The 17,777-nt window shown below is 48.1% G+C and overlaps 1 protein-coding gene across 2 annotated transcripts; it reads right to left on the reverse strand.

The window, feature by feature from the left end:
• Positions 1-782: 782 nt before the first annotated feature.
• On the reverse strand, positions 783-13,599 carry Cd22 (CD22 molecule). Of its 2 annotated transcripts, XM_021239805.2 has the most exons (14): positions 13,477-13,599; positions 11,179-11,241; positions 10,534-10,917; positions 9,304-9,612; positions 7,491-7,757; positions 7,099-7,362; positions 5,488-5,745; positions 5,022-5,285; positions 4,687-4,950; positions 3,283-3,379; positions 3,099-3,174; positions 2,835-2,953; positions 2,407-2,491; positions 783-1,562 (listed from the first exon to the last, which is right to left on the reverse strand). In XM_021239805.2, the coding sequence occupies exons 2-14, from the start codon at positions 11,213-11,215 to the stop codon at positions 1,431-1,433; spliced, it is 2,556 nt and encodes an 851-aa protein (XP_021095464.1). In that variant the 5' UTR covers positions 11,216-11,241; positions 13,477-13,599; the 3' UTR covers positions 783-1,430. The 2 variants fall into 2 exon arrangements, with proteins under 2 accessions (XP_021095464.1, XP_087047181.1); XM_087191055.1 differs by lacking the exons at positions 7,099-7,362; positions 7,491-7,757.
• Between the last annotated feature and the right edge of the window lie 4,178 nt (positions 13,600-17,777).

Here is a 17,777-nt window from a genome sequence, read left to right on the forward strand (position 1 = left end):
TGTGGTTGGTTACACATTCATCTCTGAGCAGAAGGGGCCTTAGCCCTTGGCTGGGCAGGTGAATGGGTGGAGAGAACTTAGCCTGAGCTGTGGAGTGGACTGGGGACACTCACCTGGATCATCTGATTCAGTAAATACAGCAGGAACTGGGTAGAGAGTGACAGTGAACGTCAGGACAACTATGAGGTTTCTCTGAGCAAGTGGCCTTTGGGAAGTTTTTTCAAAGCTGCGAGTGTGAAAGAGTTTGGTAGGTCCCCTTCTGAGAATAGCTATGAATAATAAATTGGCTTCCTTTTTTTATATGCTTCAAAAAATATAAGTAAGAGATAGGAATTGTGTTTTTAGGAACTTCTGGTTTCTGTATTAGACCTTTTGAAATGTGACTTCAACACATATAAGATCAGACCAAACTTCTATACTATCTCAAAAAAGAAAAGAGGGCTGGGGATGTAGTTCAGTATGAAGAACCTGAGTTCAAAAAGTACAAAACATCTTGAGATACCTACATGGTGGCATCTCCACTTTACAGATGCAGAAGCTAAGGCTCTGGCATGTTCTGACAGCAAAATCTGACAAAGATCCCACAACTGGTTAAGTACCAGATCCAAACTCATGCTGGTCCAGCTGCAAAGCTAGCCAACAAGACAATAGATCCTTCAACCTGCTGACTTGGTCACAAAATGAACATGACTCTCTTTCCTTCTCTTCAAGCCCCACAATGTCATCCCCATCTCCCTGCCCCCACTCTGACTCCACAGGTGGGAAAGAATTCACTCATTCTTGGAAGTGGCATCTGCGCCATTTTTATTGTGTGGCTCTTTGTCCGTTGTGTGTCCTCATCAGTATGTCTGCTCAGTCCCTGGGACCCTGAAGGCAGGGCCGCTGCTGCAGTGTCATCTTCTCCGTGGAAGCCTGGCTTGCTGGTAGACATGTTTCTTGAGAAGAAGCCAACTGGGGACAGTGCCTCTTTCTACCTCATCTCTGTCCTTCCTCAGGATTCCCCAAGGGGCAGAAACAGCATAAAATCAGTGAATGTAGGTGGAGGGGTCAAAAAGATAGGGGAGGGAAGAAGAAAAATTAGTGACATGTGGATCCCGGCAGGGACACAGCAAGCTGGGGCAGGGATTAGGAGAGGGTAGAGGGTGGCAGATGGCTGGGGCTGGGGCAGGGGGCACTGTACAGCAGAGGGTGGGTGTATAGGCGAGTTTCTGTGGGGGAAGGCAAGGAAAAAAGACAGGGACAAGCTTTTTGGAGAGTGGGGGTCACCAGTGCCGAGAAGGAAGTCTGACTCTGGGCCAGCGCAAGGTTCTCCAAATTTGGGCACGGGGTGGGGGGAGACGCCGTGCTGGGACTTGGCAGTGGCTGGGGACACTCCGGGAGTTTCATGTCTCCTGCAGCCCCAGGCATTTTCCCCACAGCTGGTTCCGGCATCAGTGCTTGAGAGTCACGTACTCCACATCTTCATGTGCCCAGGACTGCTCTCTAACTCCAAACTTCACCAGCTCCGAGTAATGGATTCCCTCATCTTCAGCAAGATCTGGTACCACATTCTCATAGTCACCCTGAGAAAGCCACCATGCAGTGAGCCTGACCTCACCTGGCCAAGCTCTCACCCTCAGCTTTCTGCCATTCTCTCCTTGACTCCACCTTGGGGGGACCAAAGCCCAAGCCAAGTCATCTTGTCCGGAAACTGGCAGCACTTGGCCCCTCTGGCTTGGAGGCATCTGCTCTCGCTCTGATTGCAGCTCTGCCTGAGCAACTGCCATGATTTAAATGTGTCCCCTAAATTTCAGGTGTTGGAAAATTAATCCCCAAATTCATCTGTTAATGGTATTTGGAGGTGGAACCCTTGGGAGGTGATTGGTTTAATGGGTTAACAATTAATGGGCTATGAAAAGAAGAGCTGGTTTATAAAGTTGAGCTCTCAGCTGGGCATGGTGGTGCACAGCTGTAATCCCAGCACGCTGGGAGGCTGAAGCATGAGGATCACAAGTTTGTGCAACTTAGCAATTTAGCAAGAACTTGTATCAAAAAAAAATTTTTTTAAAGGGCTGGAGATGCAGCTCAGTGCAAAGGCCTTGGGTCAATCCCCAGTACTAAAAATAAGTAAATAGATCTCCCCCTACCATTGCTCCATGCCTTGTGCTACCTCAGTACTCTGCAGAGTCTCCACCAGGAAGAAGTTCCTCACCAGATACAGCCCTTTAATCTTGGACTATGAGAACCATGAGCCAAAATAAACCTGTTCACTTTATAAATTACCCAGTCTCAGGTATTTAGTTACAGCCACTGATGACAGACTAAGACAGCAACCCTCTCTAAACGACACCCAGCCGAGTCACCATAGATGTCTACCCAAGCCCTTCTACACAGGGCTCCCAGCCTGCCCCAGCTCTGCCATCTTACCACACGACGTTTCTGCACCACCGAGTACGTGACTGCGTCATCACTGTTTGGGAGAGGTCGCTGCATTTCAGAGGTCCCTGCATCTCTGAGTGAGAGAGCAGATAAATGGCCACAAAGGGAACTTCTCCCCCAAAACTTCCTTCTGCTGATTCCCTTAGGGCCCCAGGAGCACCCCAGCCTCCACCTCTCATGAGAAAACAACTCCCTGTCTGGAGCACCTAGGGTTCACAATAGGAGCTGATGAAGAAGGCCAAGGCTGACTCCAGACACACACACTCCTGACCGAGGAAACAGGTCCCCTTCCTGTGACCGTCACTTCCCCCAAGGGTTGTCATGGGGGTGGAATGGGTACAAGTGCCTGGCGGGTGGGACAGGAGCTTTCCTCTTCCACATCCCTCCCAGGGGGCACCTTCCCAGCACCCCAGTACCCAGTTCTTGGTGCGTCCGTCTCAGGAAAGCGTAAGGTAGCATAGCTGATGCTATCTTCTATCACAGGATTATAGCATCCCAGGGAGTGGGGGCCTTCCGAGAGGGGCGTCCTTCTAACCTGAGAGAGAGAGATGGGGTTGGTTTCTGACTCTTCTCCCCCCACCCCATTCCTGCCCCTGGCTTCTGACTCCCCAGATCTCCCCAGAGCACTTTTTGTCGCCCTTCTTCACCCAGGGCCCTCACAGGCTCCCCTGCATTTCTACCTTTTTATTCCGCACAAAGAAGCTCTGACTACTGGAATTGTCCTGAAGCCCCTGCCGGCTCTGTGCCCTCTTCCTGCTAAGAAACAAAGGCTCTGTGAGAATCGAGGGACTAGGAAGAGGAGCGTGCAGATTCTTCAGGCAGGAGGCTTGGGGCTGCACCCGGGGAGGGCGGGGAAGAGCTCACTGTTGCTGAAACTTCATTCCCCAGATGGCCAGGATGACGATGGCCAGGCAGGACCCGATCCCTATGGCCACTCGCCTGCCAATGGACTCTGGGCTGTCTGGTGGAGAAAAGAGAGAACATGTTCACTCTGCACTGTAGCATTAGCCTGGAACACGTGCTCCATGCTCCAGACCTCCAGCCTTGGTCTTGCTGGTCTTCCTCCCCAAGTGTGGGACAGTGATGCAGGGAAAGCAGTAGAAGTGGCTCCATGCTTGGGACACGGAGCTGCTACTTCCAGCCTCATACACAGGTACAATTGTAAGGGAAGTTTGACCAGACTAACAGAACTCTAGGCCTTGGACCCAGCAGTTCCAGGTGGGGATGGACCCTGCACCTGTCCTTGCAGAGATGTCCAAAGCTAAAGACCGAACCCTTCGGCCTTGAGGAGAGCACAGGGGAGATGGGAGGTACAGCACTCACTCGGGGCACACAGAGCAGCCCTGAGGAGGAGGCAGAGCTCTGGTATCTGAAAAGTGGAGCCCCAGGCACAGTGTTTTACACTGTGTCCAGTGCATCTCCCAATAGCACACGCAGGATCTTTCCTCTAGCCTCAGGTTTTGCAGGTGATGAATCTCTAGACTTAAAGCCATGGCTGCAGCTATTCATCTGAAAAATTACCATCATCTTTAGACAGCATATATGCACAGATACAGACTGGTCTCCAAGACTTCTTATTACATGTGAAAAAGAGAAGGCCAGGGCAGTGTGTGAACTTGTGAGCTGTGCTGCCATTTGTAAAATGAGGAAGGAAGCCTAGATGCAGATCTGTATATGTACATCGAGCGTGTGTGGGAAACCTATCCTTGTGCAGAGATCTGACAAGCTGCTCACAGGGAGGATACTGGAGATCTCAGGGTCAAGAGCCTGGCTTTCAGTTTACCTGTTTATGCTTTTAAAAAATTTAAGAATGTATTTGTATTATCCTGTATAAAAACTCTAAAAATATGGGCTGGGGATGTAGCTCAGTGGTGCCACGCCTGCCTAGCAAGCACAAGGTCCTGAGTTTGATCCCCAGTACCAGAAAAAAAACCTCTAAAAATAAAAAAGGAGCCGAGAGAGAGAGAGAGAAAGAGAGAGAGAGAGAGAGAGAGAGAGAGAGAGAGAGAGAGAGAAATTTGGGATGTCTGGAAAGTGGGTGTAGCCTGAGTGGAAACCCGACACATAGGAAGGAGACACTCAAGCAAAGGTATAGACAGAGAGAGAGAAAGGCTTGTGAGACAGGAAAAGGAGACCCCTCCACAGGTGTGGACAAGGCAGAGGGGAAGAAAGGGGGCATGGGGGCAGTGGTCTGGCAGAGCATCTTTGGGTGGAAGCTGCAGGATCAGCCAGGACAAGAAGGCATCTGAGAAGAAGGCATCTACTTACAGTAGACGGTGAGGGTGCTGGGGGGAGACGCCCCCATGCCTATCCTGTTGGACCCCTGGCACCAGTAGGAGCCCGAGTCTTTGATCTTCAGAGACTCCAGCCTCAGTGTCTGCCCATTGTACTGGAGGTCTTGATTATTCCAGTCAAACCAGGTGTAGTGTGACACCGGAGGGTTGGCGTCGCTCTCACAAGTCAGGGCTGCCTTCCTCCCCTCCATCACTCGGTCCCCTGGGGTGATGGACACACGCAGCCTCCGGGGTGCATCTGTAAGGGAGAACCAAGTCAGGGCCCAGGCAGCCGGTCTCCACTCCCGCCCTCCAGTTTCTGCCACTCACACAGCACTTGGAGCCTCCAGGTCTTTGATGTGGTCTGTCCTATGGAGTTATTGATTGAACAGCTATAATTTCCAGCATCTTCTGGGGATGTGGAGTTGAAAACCAGTTCTTGTCCTTCTTTCAGAAGACTTCTGTTTTTCTTCCAGAAGAAGTGAACTTCCTTGGGATGGCTTTGTGAGAAGTCACATCGGAGGATAACCTGGTGCCCCTCGAGAATCTCTGACTGGGGTCTCATCTTCAGGATCTTCACATCTCTGGGGGCATCTACAGAGCAGGGTCTGGGCTGAGGCCACCCCACTCTTTCCCTCCTGCTGACCCCAGCACTTCCTGTTCCCTTGTCCCTGAGGTCTGGCTCTTACCCATCAATTTTCTGTTGAAGATGGTGGGCCAAGCTCCTGACTCCTTGTCCTTTCAATCCCCAGATTCCCTTGGGGCCACCTCCCAGGTCCCCCACCCTGTCACTCACATTGGACATCCAGGCTGACAGGGGATGACTCTGAACACCAGTGGTTACAGGCTTTGCAGGTGATGGGTGGGGTGTCCCAGGCAACCTTGTGAACCCACAGCACTTCACCGGATGGCTTATTCCTAGAGCTTCCGGGGATCCAGGAATAACTGGTAACATCCGGGTTACTGGAGTTATATCTACAGAACAGCTTCACGCTGTCTCCTTCTCGAATCAGTGTGGAGTTCTGAATCACCACATTCACCTCCTTGGGGGGATCTGGGAGTGAAGCAGAGAGGCGAGTAAATGCTGCCAGCCGACATAACGGCTTTCCTTCCTGCTTCCTCTTCCCCCTCCCTTCCTCCCTGCAGTGCAAACTTTCTAATTGGCCCAAGGAGGACTCCTACTTCCCTCTTGCATCTTGAGGACAGAATGCTGCCCTGACCATCTGCCTGGCTGGTGTTTGAGAGAGTCTGATACATTGGTTAAGAGCACAGCTATCACCCAGGGCAGTGGTGCAGCTACTTGAGAGGCTGAGGCAGGAGAATTGCAAGTTCAAGGCTAGCCAAAGGAACTTAACAAGTTCCTGTCTCAAAGTAAAAAATTAAAAGGGCTAGGGATGTAGGTCAGTGGTAGAGCACTTGCCTAGCATGCATGAGGCTCTGGGTTCAATCCCCATTACTTGGGAGATTAAAAAAAAAAAAAGATAACAGCTCTGGAGCCAGACCCTGCTTCTTAAAGCTGTGAGATTATGACCTGCAGGCTTTTACTTATCTGTCAAATGAGATTCTAAGAAGGCTGAACCTCTTGGAATTCTCCCAAGGATGTGGTAAGATAATACCCTTAGAGCACAGTGTGGTGTGTAGAAAGCACTCAATAAACAATAAACACTGCTGCTGCTTCTCCTGCTGCTGTCATAAATCCCGCTGTGTATATATAAAGGATTTTGGGATCCCTGGCCACACATAATATTTCAGGGTCCAAGGATCAAACCTATAGATTCTCTTTGTCCTGGCCTCAACTCTGTAACAAAATCCAGGTCGGAGGTAGTGACGCACACCTGTAACCCCAGCACTATGGGAAGCTGAGGCAGGAAGATTGCAAGTTTGAGTCCAGCCTGGGCAACTTAGTCACTTAATGAGCCCTTGTCTCAAAATAAATTTTAAAGGGCACTAGGCCCCAGTACCAAAAAGAAAAAGAAAAAAGATTCACTGTGTTGAAGAGATCTGACAATGAAGATGTAATTTAACCCAATGAAGAGGTAATTTGACAATAAAGAGACATTTGACCCAGTTGTCCTTGAAACTCTCAAAATCTCTTCAGGGACTCAACTACTCCCTGGTGAACCCATGTCTCCATATTCCTCACAGAGACCTGGTATCTACATTCATTAATTCATTCATTCTTTCAACAAGCATCTACTGAGTGCCTTCTAGGGCTCAGGTATTAGGTTCTAGGCACTAGGAAAGCAACTATGAACAATAAAGCCCCGAGAAGCTTATATAACAGGAAGCCCTGGCTTCTGCTTGCTTTTTATTCCAGGACCCAAGAATCCCCTGGACCCTATCTGCCCTCCTCCATCCCTCATAGCTCTCTTCCTTCCCAGGAACCAGAGTCTCTGTGACTGCTCACACTGCACATCCAGCTCAGCACCCTGGCCACTTCGTCCACGGCCATATACATTTTCTGCTGAGCAGGAATAATTCCCAGCATCCTTAAGAAAGACCTTGGAGATACAGAGTTTCTCTTCTGTCTTTTCTGGGATTTCATTCCCATTGTGATGCCAAGTGTAATTCTTTGCAGGAGGATTGGCTGGTGATACACAAATCAGCTCTACTGATTTTCCCTCTTCAGCAGGTGATGGGTGGATCTGAACCATGGAAGGTTCTGGTGCATCTGGAAGAAGGGGCAGAGGCAAATGGGGCAGTAAGGACAGCACTCCAACCTGTCCAGCAGCCATGACAGCCCTTGCTGTCACCTCTCGGGCCCCGCTAACCTCCCCTACCAGGTCCTAGGAGGCTCACACAGCACTTTGAGGTTCACTTCTTTTGACTTCCCCAGCCCCAAGTCGTTGGATGCCTGACACTGATAAATCCCTGCCATTTCCTTGGTCACGTTGTGCAGAGTTAGTGTGGCCTGCTGCTGCTCTTTCATGAGGTTCTGATCCTTGAACCAGGATATAGTCTTGTATTCTGGGTTGCTGCTGGTGACCTGGCATGTCATGTTCACGAACTCCCCCTTCATTACGACGGCATCTCTGGGATTGACCTCGATCTTCAACTTCGGACGGTCTGGAGGAACAGAATGGCAGTTGGGGAGGGGACAGGGGATTCTCACGGGGCTGGAGGTGTCAAGAAGTGGCAGCACTCTTTCTGTCAAACCAGTGGCCTGCACATATGCGGTTCCCTTGTCATCCTGGGGGACTGTCACAGCCTCTTCATTTGTCTCTCTGCTGCTCCCTTCAACATGTCCCCTACCTTCTGGTCTCTACCAGCAGCCAGCAGGATTCCTAACACTGTCCATCAGAACTTGTCACTCCCTGCTTGAAGCTACCCAACAGATTCCACACTAGGACTAAAATCTAAAGCCCTTCCTGGAGCTCAGGAGACCTAGTGCCCTACCTGTTCTACCTCCTCTCCTACCCCTCGGCCCTCAGAGGCAGTGAACTTCAACCTCTCTGGCCTTTGGCTCTATCGCAGACATACCAAGCCCCCTCCTCAAGCCTTAGTCCTTGCACTTTTTTTTTTTCAGTACTGGGGTTGAACCCAAGTCCTTCACGCTGAACTATATCCCTAGCCCTTTAAAAAAAATGTTTTTTAAATTTTGAGACAAGGGGCTGAAGATTTAGCTCAGTGGTTCTGCTACCTGCCTCGCAATCACAAGGTCCTGAGTTTGATCTCCAGTACCAAAAAATAAAAAAATTTTAAAAGATAAATAAATTTTTTTTTTTGGTACGGGGAGAAATAAATTTTGAGACAAGGCTTCGCTAAGTTGCTAACTTACCCAGTCTGGCTTGAACTTGCAATCATCCTCAGCCTCCCAGACTGCTGGGATCACAGGTGTGTACTTCCTCTTTTCCCTCCCTGAAATGCTCTTCTTGTGCCCTAATCCTACCTTTCTTTTCTTTTTCTTTTTTTTGGTACTGGGGATCAAACTCGGGTCCTTGCGCTTGTGCAGCAGGCGGCAAAACCACTGAGCTAAATCCCTGGCCCCCTAATCCTACCTTTAATTGGCCTAAGCATTTGCCTTCTTCAGAAAAGTTTCCCTTCATCACCCCGTCCTCACCCTCCTGTATTTTTTGCTTAATATACATGCCACTGGCTATGATTATGTTCAGTATTGCTTTGTGAATCTTTTCGGAGTTTGTCTACCTCCCTGCAATGCTAGTTCCAAGACAAGACCTCAGCTCACTGCTATACCCTTCTCCCAGCTGGCAGCCACAATAAGGTCCGGTGCCTGGTAGATCCTCAGTAAACATTTATTGAATGAGAATGAATGAATGAATGAATGAGGTACAAAATAATAGTGTGAAAAATCTCCCCTCGAGGAGGAACAAAGAAACCCAACTGGATGATCTCCAAAGCGTGCTGCGGCTGAGGGAGACACTGCTTCACTCCGCTGGCCCAAAGCAGAGATGAAATGAATCTGTGTCCTCAACACCAGGGCTGACCAAGGGGACAGTGGGAGAGGTTGGGCTATTCCTGTTGGTGACCAACTTCAGGCTGATTATACACCCCTCTCTGGAGGCTCCTCTTACCCTTGATGGGGCCCAATGGTTGGCTGGGGAGAAGGTGACAAGGACAGAGTCCTTCCCAGGGGAACATCAGGGAGACTCACGCTTCACATCCAGCTGCACCATTTCCTTAGAGAGCACTGTGGAAGCATGCAGAACCTGGCAGCTCAGGTTCTTCCTGTGGTGAGTCCACTGTGGCTGGAACATGAGCTTGCTCTTGGTGAAGACATTCTCAGTAGAGAGGGAAGTGGAGGGGTCAATGGAAGGGGAAGTGGAGTTGAGCTCCTCCAGGGACCACTTCAATTGGATGTCGTACCCAAAGCAGGCAAAATTCAGAGAGCAGATGGCAGTGACAGGCTTGGACTCCTCTATTCTTGAAGGGAAGAGCTGGAGCTGAGGTGGAGGAGGAGTTTCTGCAAAAGAGCAGGGGTGATGCTGGGGACCTGGGAAGTTCGTACGCATGGACACACTAGCTGTTCACCCCCAGCTTTGGACATCTGCCTCGAAGAATCCCTGTAGCAATCCCTTGACAGCCCATCTACCTCCTTATCAGAAGAATATGCTCTGAAAGGCCTTGGTGGATACTAAGTATCCCTGTAAAACTGTACTTTATTTTCACTTCCTGTTGATTACTTTCTAAATAGTTTCAAGATCATTTTTCACACCACCCTTGAATCTGGCCCATTTAGTTCAACAGGCATTTCTTAGCTTTGATGACACACTTGTATCTGCTTAATGGTCTCAGTATTGGAGGCCCCCCACGCACAGCTTTCCTTTAGTAGGGTGGGCTGTGTGCTGTGCAGCTTGCTTTCCCAGGCCTGGACCACCCTGCAAACAGCAGGGACTAAGGCAACATCCGTCTCTCAAATACAAGACGGCTTAGCACAGATCACTGGAGAACCAGGCCATGGAGTAGAGTAACCACATTCTCTAGGGCAGAGAGATAAGGTCCCTGCCCCTATCTGATGGTTCATCTCCATGCCCTGGAGTCATCTAGCCTCCGAAGGGTTGACTAGAATCAGTCAACAATACTAACACATTGGGAGACTTCCTTTAAAATTCCAGGTCTCCGTCCTCTCTCAAAAAGATCTAGCAACCTGGAACCCAGACTCCAGACTGGGCAGGAGCTGAGGGACAAGGGGACATCCGAGGTGGACCAAATGCTCATGCCGCAGTTGACCATGGCCCCATCTTATGCTGCCTTTGTCACTTGCTGGTGTCCCCTGCCTGATCTCTGCCACTAATCAGTTTGTGACCCATCCCGGGAGTTGGGCATTTCCCACCTCCCTCCTTCCCGCTCTGCTGAGTCAGAGGCTCCCTTCCCAAGGCCTTACTGGAGACATTGAGGGATAGTTCAGCCATCCATTTGTCCTCTTTAGCCCCTTCATTCTCTCTCCATGTCACTCTCATCCCCAGCTTGCCACTGTCTTGGATGTACACAGGGTTGATGCTCAGGGTACAGTTATTTTCTGACTTTTGTACCCTTCCCTCCTTAGAAAAGAAGTCCTCTGTCTTCGTCTTCTTATACAGGACAGTCCCATTGAAGTCTCCGATGGCTTTGTCATACTCAGGATTGTGGTACAGTGTGAACTTATCCAGGAGCACTTTGCTCTGTCTGTTTTCGTATGTGCAGGGAATCCAGACGCAGGCTTTCTCCCAGGCATAGACAATTTTGGGGTGTTTAAATATCAAGCCTTTTGAGTCACAAAAAGCCAGGTCTGAAACCCATGACAATAATCAGAAAGTGTTATTGGGCGGGGGGGGGGGGCTTTTAAAGGAATAAGGAATCCTCTCTGAAGAGAGAGGGACAGATGGGATACACAGGAGGAGCAAGACATGAGAGACAGCACAACTCTCTCCGTTTGCACATGGCCTGCCCCCACCCACCGCACTCCTCTCCTCTGGCCCACATTTGTCCTCCTTCTCCAGTGCCCTCTAACACCCCAGAAGCCAGGTACCCAGCTGGCCACAGGCCTTACCCAGGAGCAGCAGGAGCCTGGGGCTGAGGAGATGCATGGCGTCCAGTCTGGCGGGAGTCTGAGCTGGAAAGAGTTTGTCTTTCAGCCATCTGGCTGCTTACTTCTTGTCCACTCATCAAGCTCTGGCTCCTTTCTCCTGATCCTGGGGGCCATGTCTGGGTGCATTGTGGGAATGTGGAATTTGGGATGCTTATGGAGCCTTTCCTGGGTCCGTGAACTTGTTCTTTAGGCCAAGTGCTTCCTTCCCCCCTCTTTCCTCCCTCCCTCTCTCTTCCTCCTATCCATTCATTCATCCACCTGTTCTTGTCTGAACTTCCTGCCCGGCCCTCAGACAGAGTAGCACCAGACCACTGCAGCTCAGATACCATGCACTGGGCAATGGGGATCTTTCCCAGGGGCCACTGGTGAAGGATTTCATAAAGAGCAGAGTCATAGTCAAACCTTGATTTTTAAAATGAGGTAAAAAGTCATTCTAAAACCAGTAATGACGTATTAAACCAGGAGAGCATTTAGAGGGAACTGGAAGGCCTTAGGTAGAGAATGTGGTCCAAGGGACCCATACATGTGCCCAGGGGTAGAAACTTCAATCAACACAGAAGAGACAAAGGTCTTGCCTTGTCTCGAGGTGGTGGCTGTCTCAGTTTAGCTAGCTATTGCCAATGGAAATGGGGTCTCAGCACTGTCTGACCTTCCACTGTTCTCAGTGAAAGAAGCCAGATTTTCGTGTGAACTGTCTTCCTTTACAAACAACACAAGCCAAGCATGATAGCTAGTGCACACCTATAATTGCACCACTCTGGGAGGTTGAAACTGAGTTTGAGCCCAGCCTGGGCAACTTGGCAACTTAGCTAGACTCTCGCTCAAAATAAAAAATAAAAAAGGACTTGGGATGTAGCTCAGTATAATGCCCTGGGTTCAATCCCCAGTACCAGGAAAAAAAACAAAACAACAGAACTTATTTGTGGGCTGAAGGCAGCCATGGGGCCACCAGTTTGCGAAAGATTCCCTCTCTCTCTCTCTCTCTCTCTCTCACTCTCTCTCTCCAACAAGCTCACCCTCCACCATCTTACACTTTTACAAAGAGTTGCATTTACATGGAGTTAAATTTAAGTCCCTATTTATATGGTTGTAACCTCTGTGCTGGCCCCCAGAGAGCTGGGGCAGGATGTGCCAACAGAGTGTGTCTCCGGTGTCAGCGTGGACCGGTGCTCCTTTCACCCACCTCAGCAGCATTTCCCACACAAGCACCGCATCAGTGACCCTCTCTGGCTGTTTATCTCCCCAGGTACCAGCTGTGGGAAAAGCTAAGCTGCTTGTGGAAAGCAGGAAGGGCCTCTGTTCCCAGTGCTAGGGACAGGCATGGTCTGGACATGGATTAGGGTGAGTGCGATGCAGCCAACTAAGATCCTCCCAGGCAAAGCTGTCCTCAGGTCTGCAGGCGCTGAGAATGTTTCACACAAAAAGTCATCAGTCACAGTTACTTGGGGAAAGCTGGGTTAAAAAGTTAAGCAAGATTCTTTGCCGCAGGACTTTTCAAACCTTTAAAAAGCTCTATGTCAGTGGTGGTGAACCTATGGTGGCCATGCAGCAGCAGGCTGATTGTGTCATTGAAAGCTCTAAAAGGTTCGCCATCACTGCTCTGTATGCATCATAAATCTCCAAACACGAGGTCTGGAGTGTAGTACACTGCCCTCCCTTCTTTGGCCATGAGATCTGTTTTCCCTTATCCGACAAAAGCTTTGCAGGGGTGTGGGATCAGATCTCTCAGGGTTTACACCAGGGCTATGACAAAGACTAACCACGGGTGCCAGACCCTTGTGCCACCAGCCATGTCATCACTGCCTGGCTCTAGCCAGAGAGGGCAATTCCAGGGCAGGACTGCAAGCCTCTGGAGCATAAGAAAAGGGAGGACTGGAGAACCATGCCTGGGAAGAGGAAAGCTGAGGAGGCAGGTGGGGGTGGAGCCATAATCATTAGGCACAGAGGCTCAGGACAAGGGCACACTGTCCAGACCTGTGGCCTGCCCAACACAGGCCTTTGGGGACCTGGGAGCCAGCTTCTTTGACCCCATCATTCCCTCCTAGGCATCCGGTGACCAACCTCATTCTCAGAAGACATCCCAAGCCCTGCAAGGGGGTTGTGCAAAGACAACAGTCAGTCTACAGCCTGCTGTGATGCAGGCAAGGGAGAGGAGGGTGGTCCCCGCTGCGCTCCCACCTCCAGGAACTGTGTCGGGCACACAGTAGCCTCTCCACGCTCACATGCTGAATACAAAAAAAGGAGAAAATCACTTTTTACCTGTTTCCTCGTGTCTTCCCTCCTCAGGGACCCTGGCAGTATCTGAGAGTGAAAGGAGAAGTACAGTGAAGCCGCCAGTGACTGATTTTCACCCTTCTTGGCCACACCTCCTGCCACTCCGTGGCTCTGAGAGCGACTACAGGCATCGTGACTTGGCCAGCAAGGGAGAGAGGCGGTGGAGGGGACGTGAGCTCAGAGCCAGACTGGAAGGAGCATCGGATGTCCAAGGCTGGGTCTCAGTCTCAGCATATGGATTTTTGGTATCAGCTCAGGTTTCAAACTGGCTTTTCCACAGCACCTCCCTACCCAGCTCTCGGAAATGCTAAGGGGCTCAGGCCATGCATTAGAACAGCCAGCCTGCTGAGCAAGGAGCAGGTCCACATGAAAGTGCCTATAGTCTAGTGGCATCATGTGCTTATGTCATTCCCACGGCTGTCCATCCTAGGAGGGAACAGTGGGGACTCTGACCACGGACACTGAGCGTTGAGGAGGAAGATGGAGATAGCAAGAAAGAAGATATCTTGTGTGGAGTGTTAGCAAATGGGAAAGTCTTGAGACGAAGACCTTACCATTTTATCCAGCGTTTAGTCACTGAGTATTTCAGGAGCAGAACCAGGCAGCTGCCAAAGCCATGAAAATCCTCCAGGTGAGGAAGGGAACTTCTGAGCGATCATCACTGGACACTAGCGCACTCTCGGGGCAGCTGGCCACGGGGGTGGGAATAGGGAGAATGCAAAGAACTTCTTCACTGAGCACTGATGCTCTGGGAAGTGGGGTAGATGCTTAGTTGTCCCTCAGCATCCTAGGGGATCAGTTCCAGGACCCTGTGTGGATACCAAAATCTGAGAATGCTCACACTACTTATATAAAATGATACAATCTTTGCATATAAAAAATATGCCCTCTTGTGTACTTTAAAGCCTCCCTGTAGATCACTTATAATACTTAACATAAAGTAAATGCCATGTAGATAACTATTACACTGTATTGTTTAGGGAAAAATAACAAGAAAAAACTCTGTCCATTTTTTAGTACAGATGCAATCATCATAGGTCTGACTATAGTTTTGATCTGTGGTTTGTTTTTTGGTGTTTTGTTTTGTTTGTCTTTTGACACAAGGTCTTGCTATGTAGTTCAGGCTGGTCTTGAGCTCACTATGTAGCCCAGGCTGGCCTTGAACTTTCAGTGATCCTCCTGCCTCAGCCTCCCAACTGCTAGGATTACAGTTGCACTACCACACCTGACAATCTGTGGTTTATTGAATCCATGGATATCAAACCCAGATAGACAGGACTACACAGCTATTTTCCTAATTACAACTACATTCAGTTAAAAACTACTTGTCATTATAAAAATAGTTGGATGTGGTACCACACATCTGTAATCCCAGCACTGTGGGAGGCCAAGGCAGGGGGATTACAAGTTCAAGCCCAACCTTGGCAATTTAGTGAAACCTTGTCTTAAGGTTTAATTTAAAAATTTAAAAATTTAAAAAATGAAAAGGGGCTGGGGATGTAACTTAGTGTGAAGGTACTGGACTCAATCCTCAGTACTGACCAAGAAAAAAATATGCTCTGAGAGGTGGAGAAAAGGCAAACTGATTGGGGATCTTGGAACCCAAGTGATGAATCCCCTAGTTCTTTTTGTGTCTTGTACCCAGACTAGATACTGGACAAGCTGACCACTAGACAAGAAACGTTCCACCAAAACTTTGCTTTTTTTAGCTAAAGAATCAAGAGGGAGACATCTTAAAGAGATAGAACTGTTTCCCTTACTAATAGCTCTACTCCAGCCACCTGCCATGGGGGCAAGGGGAGGCGCAGCCTCATCCCCATACGTGTTGGCAAAGGCTAAGCAGGTTCCTAGACTTTCACTACGCCAGGCTGTGACAAAGAACCCTATGCCAGCTGGAGTGGCCCCAGAGAAGGCTGAGTGCGGAGTTGGGAGCTTCTCCCCAAATCCCCATCACCCTCCCTCCGTGTCGATGTGGACCAAGTGTGCTAATGAGGTGATCCTCCTCCTCCTCCTCCTCCTCCTCTTCCTCTTCCTCACTGGGGAGGGTGTTGTCAGAGGAGGCCTGGTAGAGTCAGAACTTTCATTACCACTCGGTGGTAATAAGACCCCTCCCCAAGGATCACTGGACACGCAAGGGAGGCAGTAATGAAGCATCCTTCCCCCTCCAGACAGGGTGGTGTCAGTGGATACCTGGTAGGGAGTCCTAGCTCCTGCCCTGGCCCTGCAAGAACAAGGAGCCCTTACAGCCCAGGTGTCAAGGGAGCCTGGGTGGAAAACCTGGATATACCTCCATGTGGAAGAAACGAGATAGTGTCATTATCGCATTGGAGCAGTGACAGGGATGGCTGCTTAAATGAGATCTAGACTCATGATAGGGAAAATGTCAGGATTCTATTTGTGACACTTAAGGTTAATTATCAACTTGATTGGCTTGGGAGCTGCTCAGGCGATTAGTAAAACACACTTTTGCATGTGTCTGGGTGGTCATGGAGGTGTGCCCTTGGGTATCCTATCTGGTCCCAGGCCCCTTCCTCTCCGATGTTGTTACTCTGCTTTGCTTCTTGAACACCGTGAGGTGAGCAGCATTCCTTCACCAAGCCCTTCTGCCATGATGTTTCTGCTTCAGAGCCAACCAACTATGGAGTGAATCTTCTGAAACTGTGAGCAAAAAATAAGCCCTTCTTCCTGGTTGGGGACCCCCGGCAATGGGAAAGCTGACACTCTGGAAAATTATTCATCATGATAAGAACTAGAAAGTATCAGACTGAGTAAGAAGATAGTCAACATATACAAACATCAAAATGACACAGCTGATAAAGATTTTAAAGCAGCCATCATTAAAAAAATTTTTCAATGAGTCATTACAAACATGTTCAAAACAAAGCCAGGTGTGGTGGCACATGCCTGTAATCCCAGCACTCAAGGGGATGAGGCAGGAGGATCTCCTTGAATTTGAGGCCAACCTGAGCTACAGAGTGACTTCAAGGCCAAACAAAAGAAAACAGCAAACATGCTTGAAACAAAAGAAAAAATAGAAATTTCAGCAAAGAAATAGAAAATATAAAGAACTGCATGGAAATTTTAGAATTGAAGATCCAATAGTTGAAATTAAAATGTTAATAGTTGTGCTCATCAGTAGAATGGTGTAGAAGAAAAAAAACCCAATAAAATAGAACATAGAGCCATAGAAATTAGCCATTCTGAACAACAGAGAAAATAGACTGAAAAATTAAATAGAGCCTTGAAGACATGTGTAACTATTTTTTTAAAAGGTCTAAACTTGTATAATTTGAGTCTCAGAAGATAAGGGAGAGGGCGAATCTCAAAAAAACATTCAAGGAAACAATGATTGTGAATTTCCTTGATACCACACTGCATATACATACACATGTGCAGGCACACACACACAACATAAATGCCATGTATCTACAGATTCAAGAAACTTAGTGAATCCTGAACAAGATAAGCTAAAAGAAATTAATATCAAGATAGATCATAATCAAAATTCTAAACACTATTAAAGGCAAAGAAAAAGTCTTGAAATAACCACATAGTAGAGGGAAAACCATCCAAATGACAGTGGATTCTTCATTAAAAAAAAAACTACATATAGAGTCCATGAAGAGGTGATACACTATTTTTTCAGGTGCTGAAAGAAAAGAACTATATCAACTGGAATCCTACCTTAGTGAAAATATTCTTCAGGAATGAAGGAAAAATGAAATATTCCCAGATAAAGGAAAACAAAGAGATTTTTGGTCTAACAGAAATTCATGCTGAAAGGAAAGCTAAATGGCATTCTCTAAACAGAAAGAAAACAATTTACAAAGGAATCTTGGACCATAAGGAAGGAGAAATATCAAACCTGTGTTAAATACAATAGAATTCTTCTCTTGGGTTTTCTAAATTATGTTTGACAGTCAAAGAAAAACTATAACACTGTCTTGTTCTTTTCTCAAAATTATAGGAAAATACTTGACATGTATATTATACATGAGAGCGAATAAAGGGAGGTAAGGTTTCTACATATCACTTGAACTTGTAAACTGGTGAAACCAATAGATTTTGAGAAGTTACGTATAATATAATAACCTAGAACAACCAATAAAAATGTTATATAAAGTGATATACTTGAAAACTAAAGAAAAATAAAAGTGGAACTCTAAAAAATCTGTTCAAGGAATCCACAGGGAAGTAGGAAAAAGAAAGCATAGAAATTAAGAATAGAGAGAACAAAGATTAAAAAAATTAGATGGCAGACATTTAATCCTTCGCATATAAGTAAT

This window comes from Heterocephalus glaber, unplaced genomic scaffold (assembly GCF_053883595.1).
Source record: "Heterocephalus glaber isolate CG9 unplaced genomic scaffold, H.glaber_assembly_v1.0 deba00001561, whole genome shotgun sequence".
NCBI lineage: Eukaryota > Metazoa > Chordata > Mammalia > Rodentia > Bathyergidae > Heterocephalus > Heterocephalus glaber.

Excerpts from the sequence above, each read along its gene's own strand:
- Cd22 (XM_021239805.2), bottom strand. The coding sequence starts at position 11,215 with ATGCATCTCCTCAGCCCCAGGCTCCTGCTGCTCCTGG. Across the intron at positions 5,746-7,098 it reads TGCTGAGCTGGATGTGCAGT|ATCCCCCCAAGGAGGTGAAT; the intron begins GTGAGCAGTCAC and ends CTTCACTCCCAG. Across the intron at positions 3,175-3,282 it reads GGAATGAAGTTTCAGCAACA|CAGGAAGAGGGCACAGAGCC; the intron begins GTGAGCTCTTCC and ends TTTGTTTCTTAG.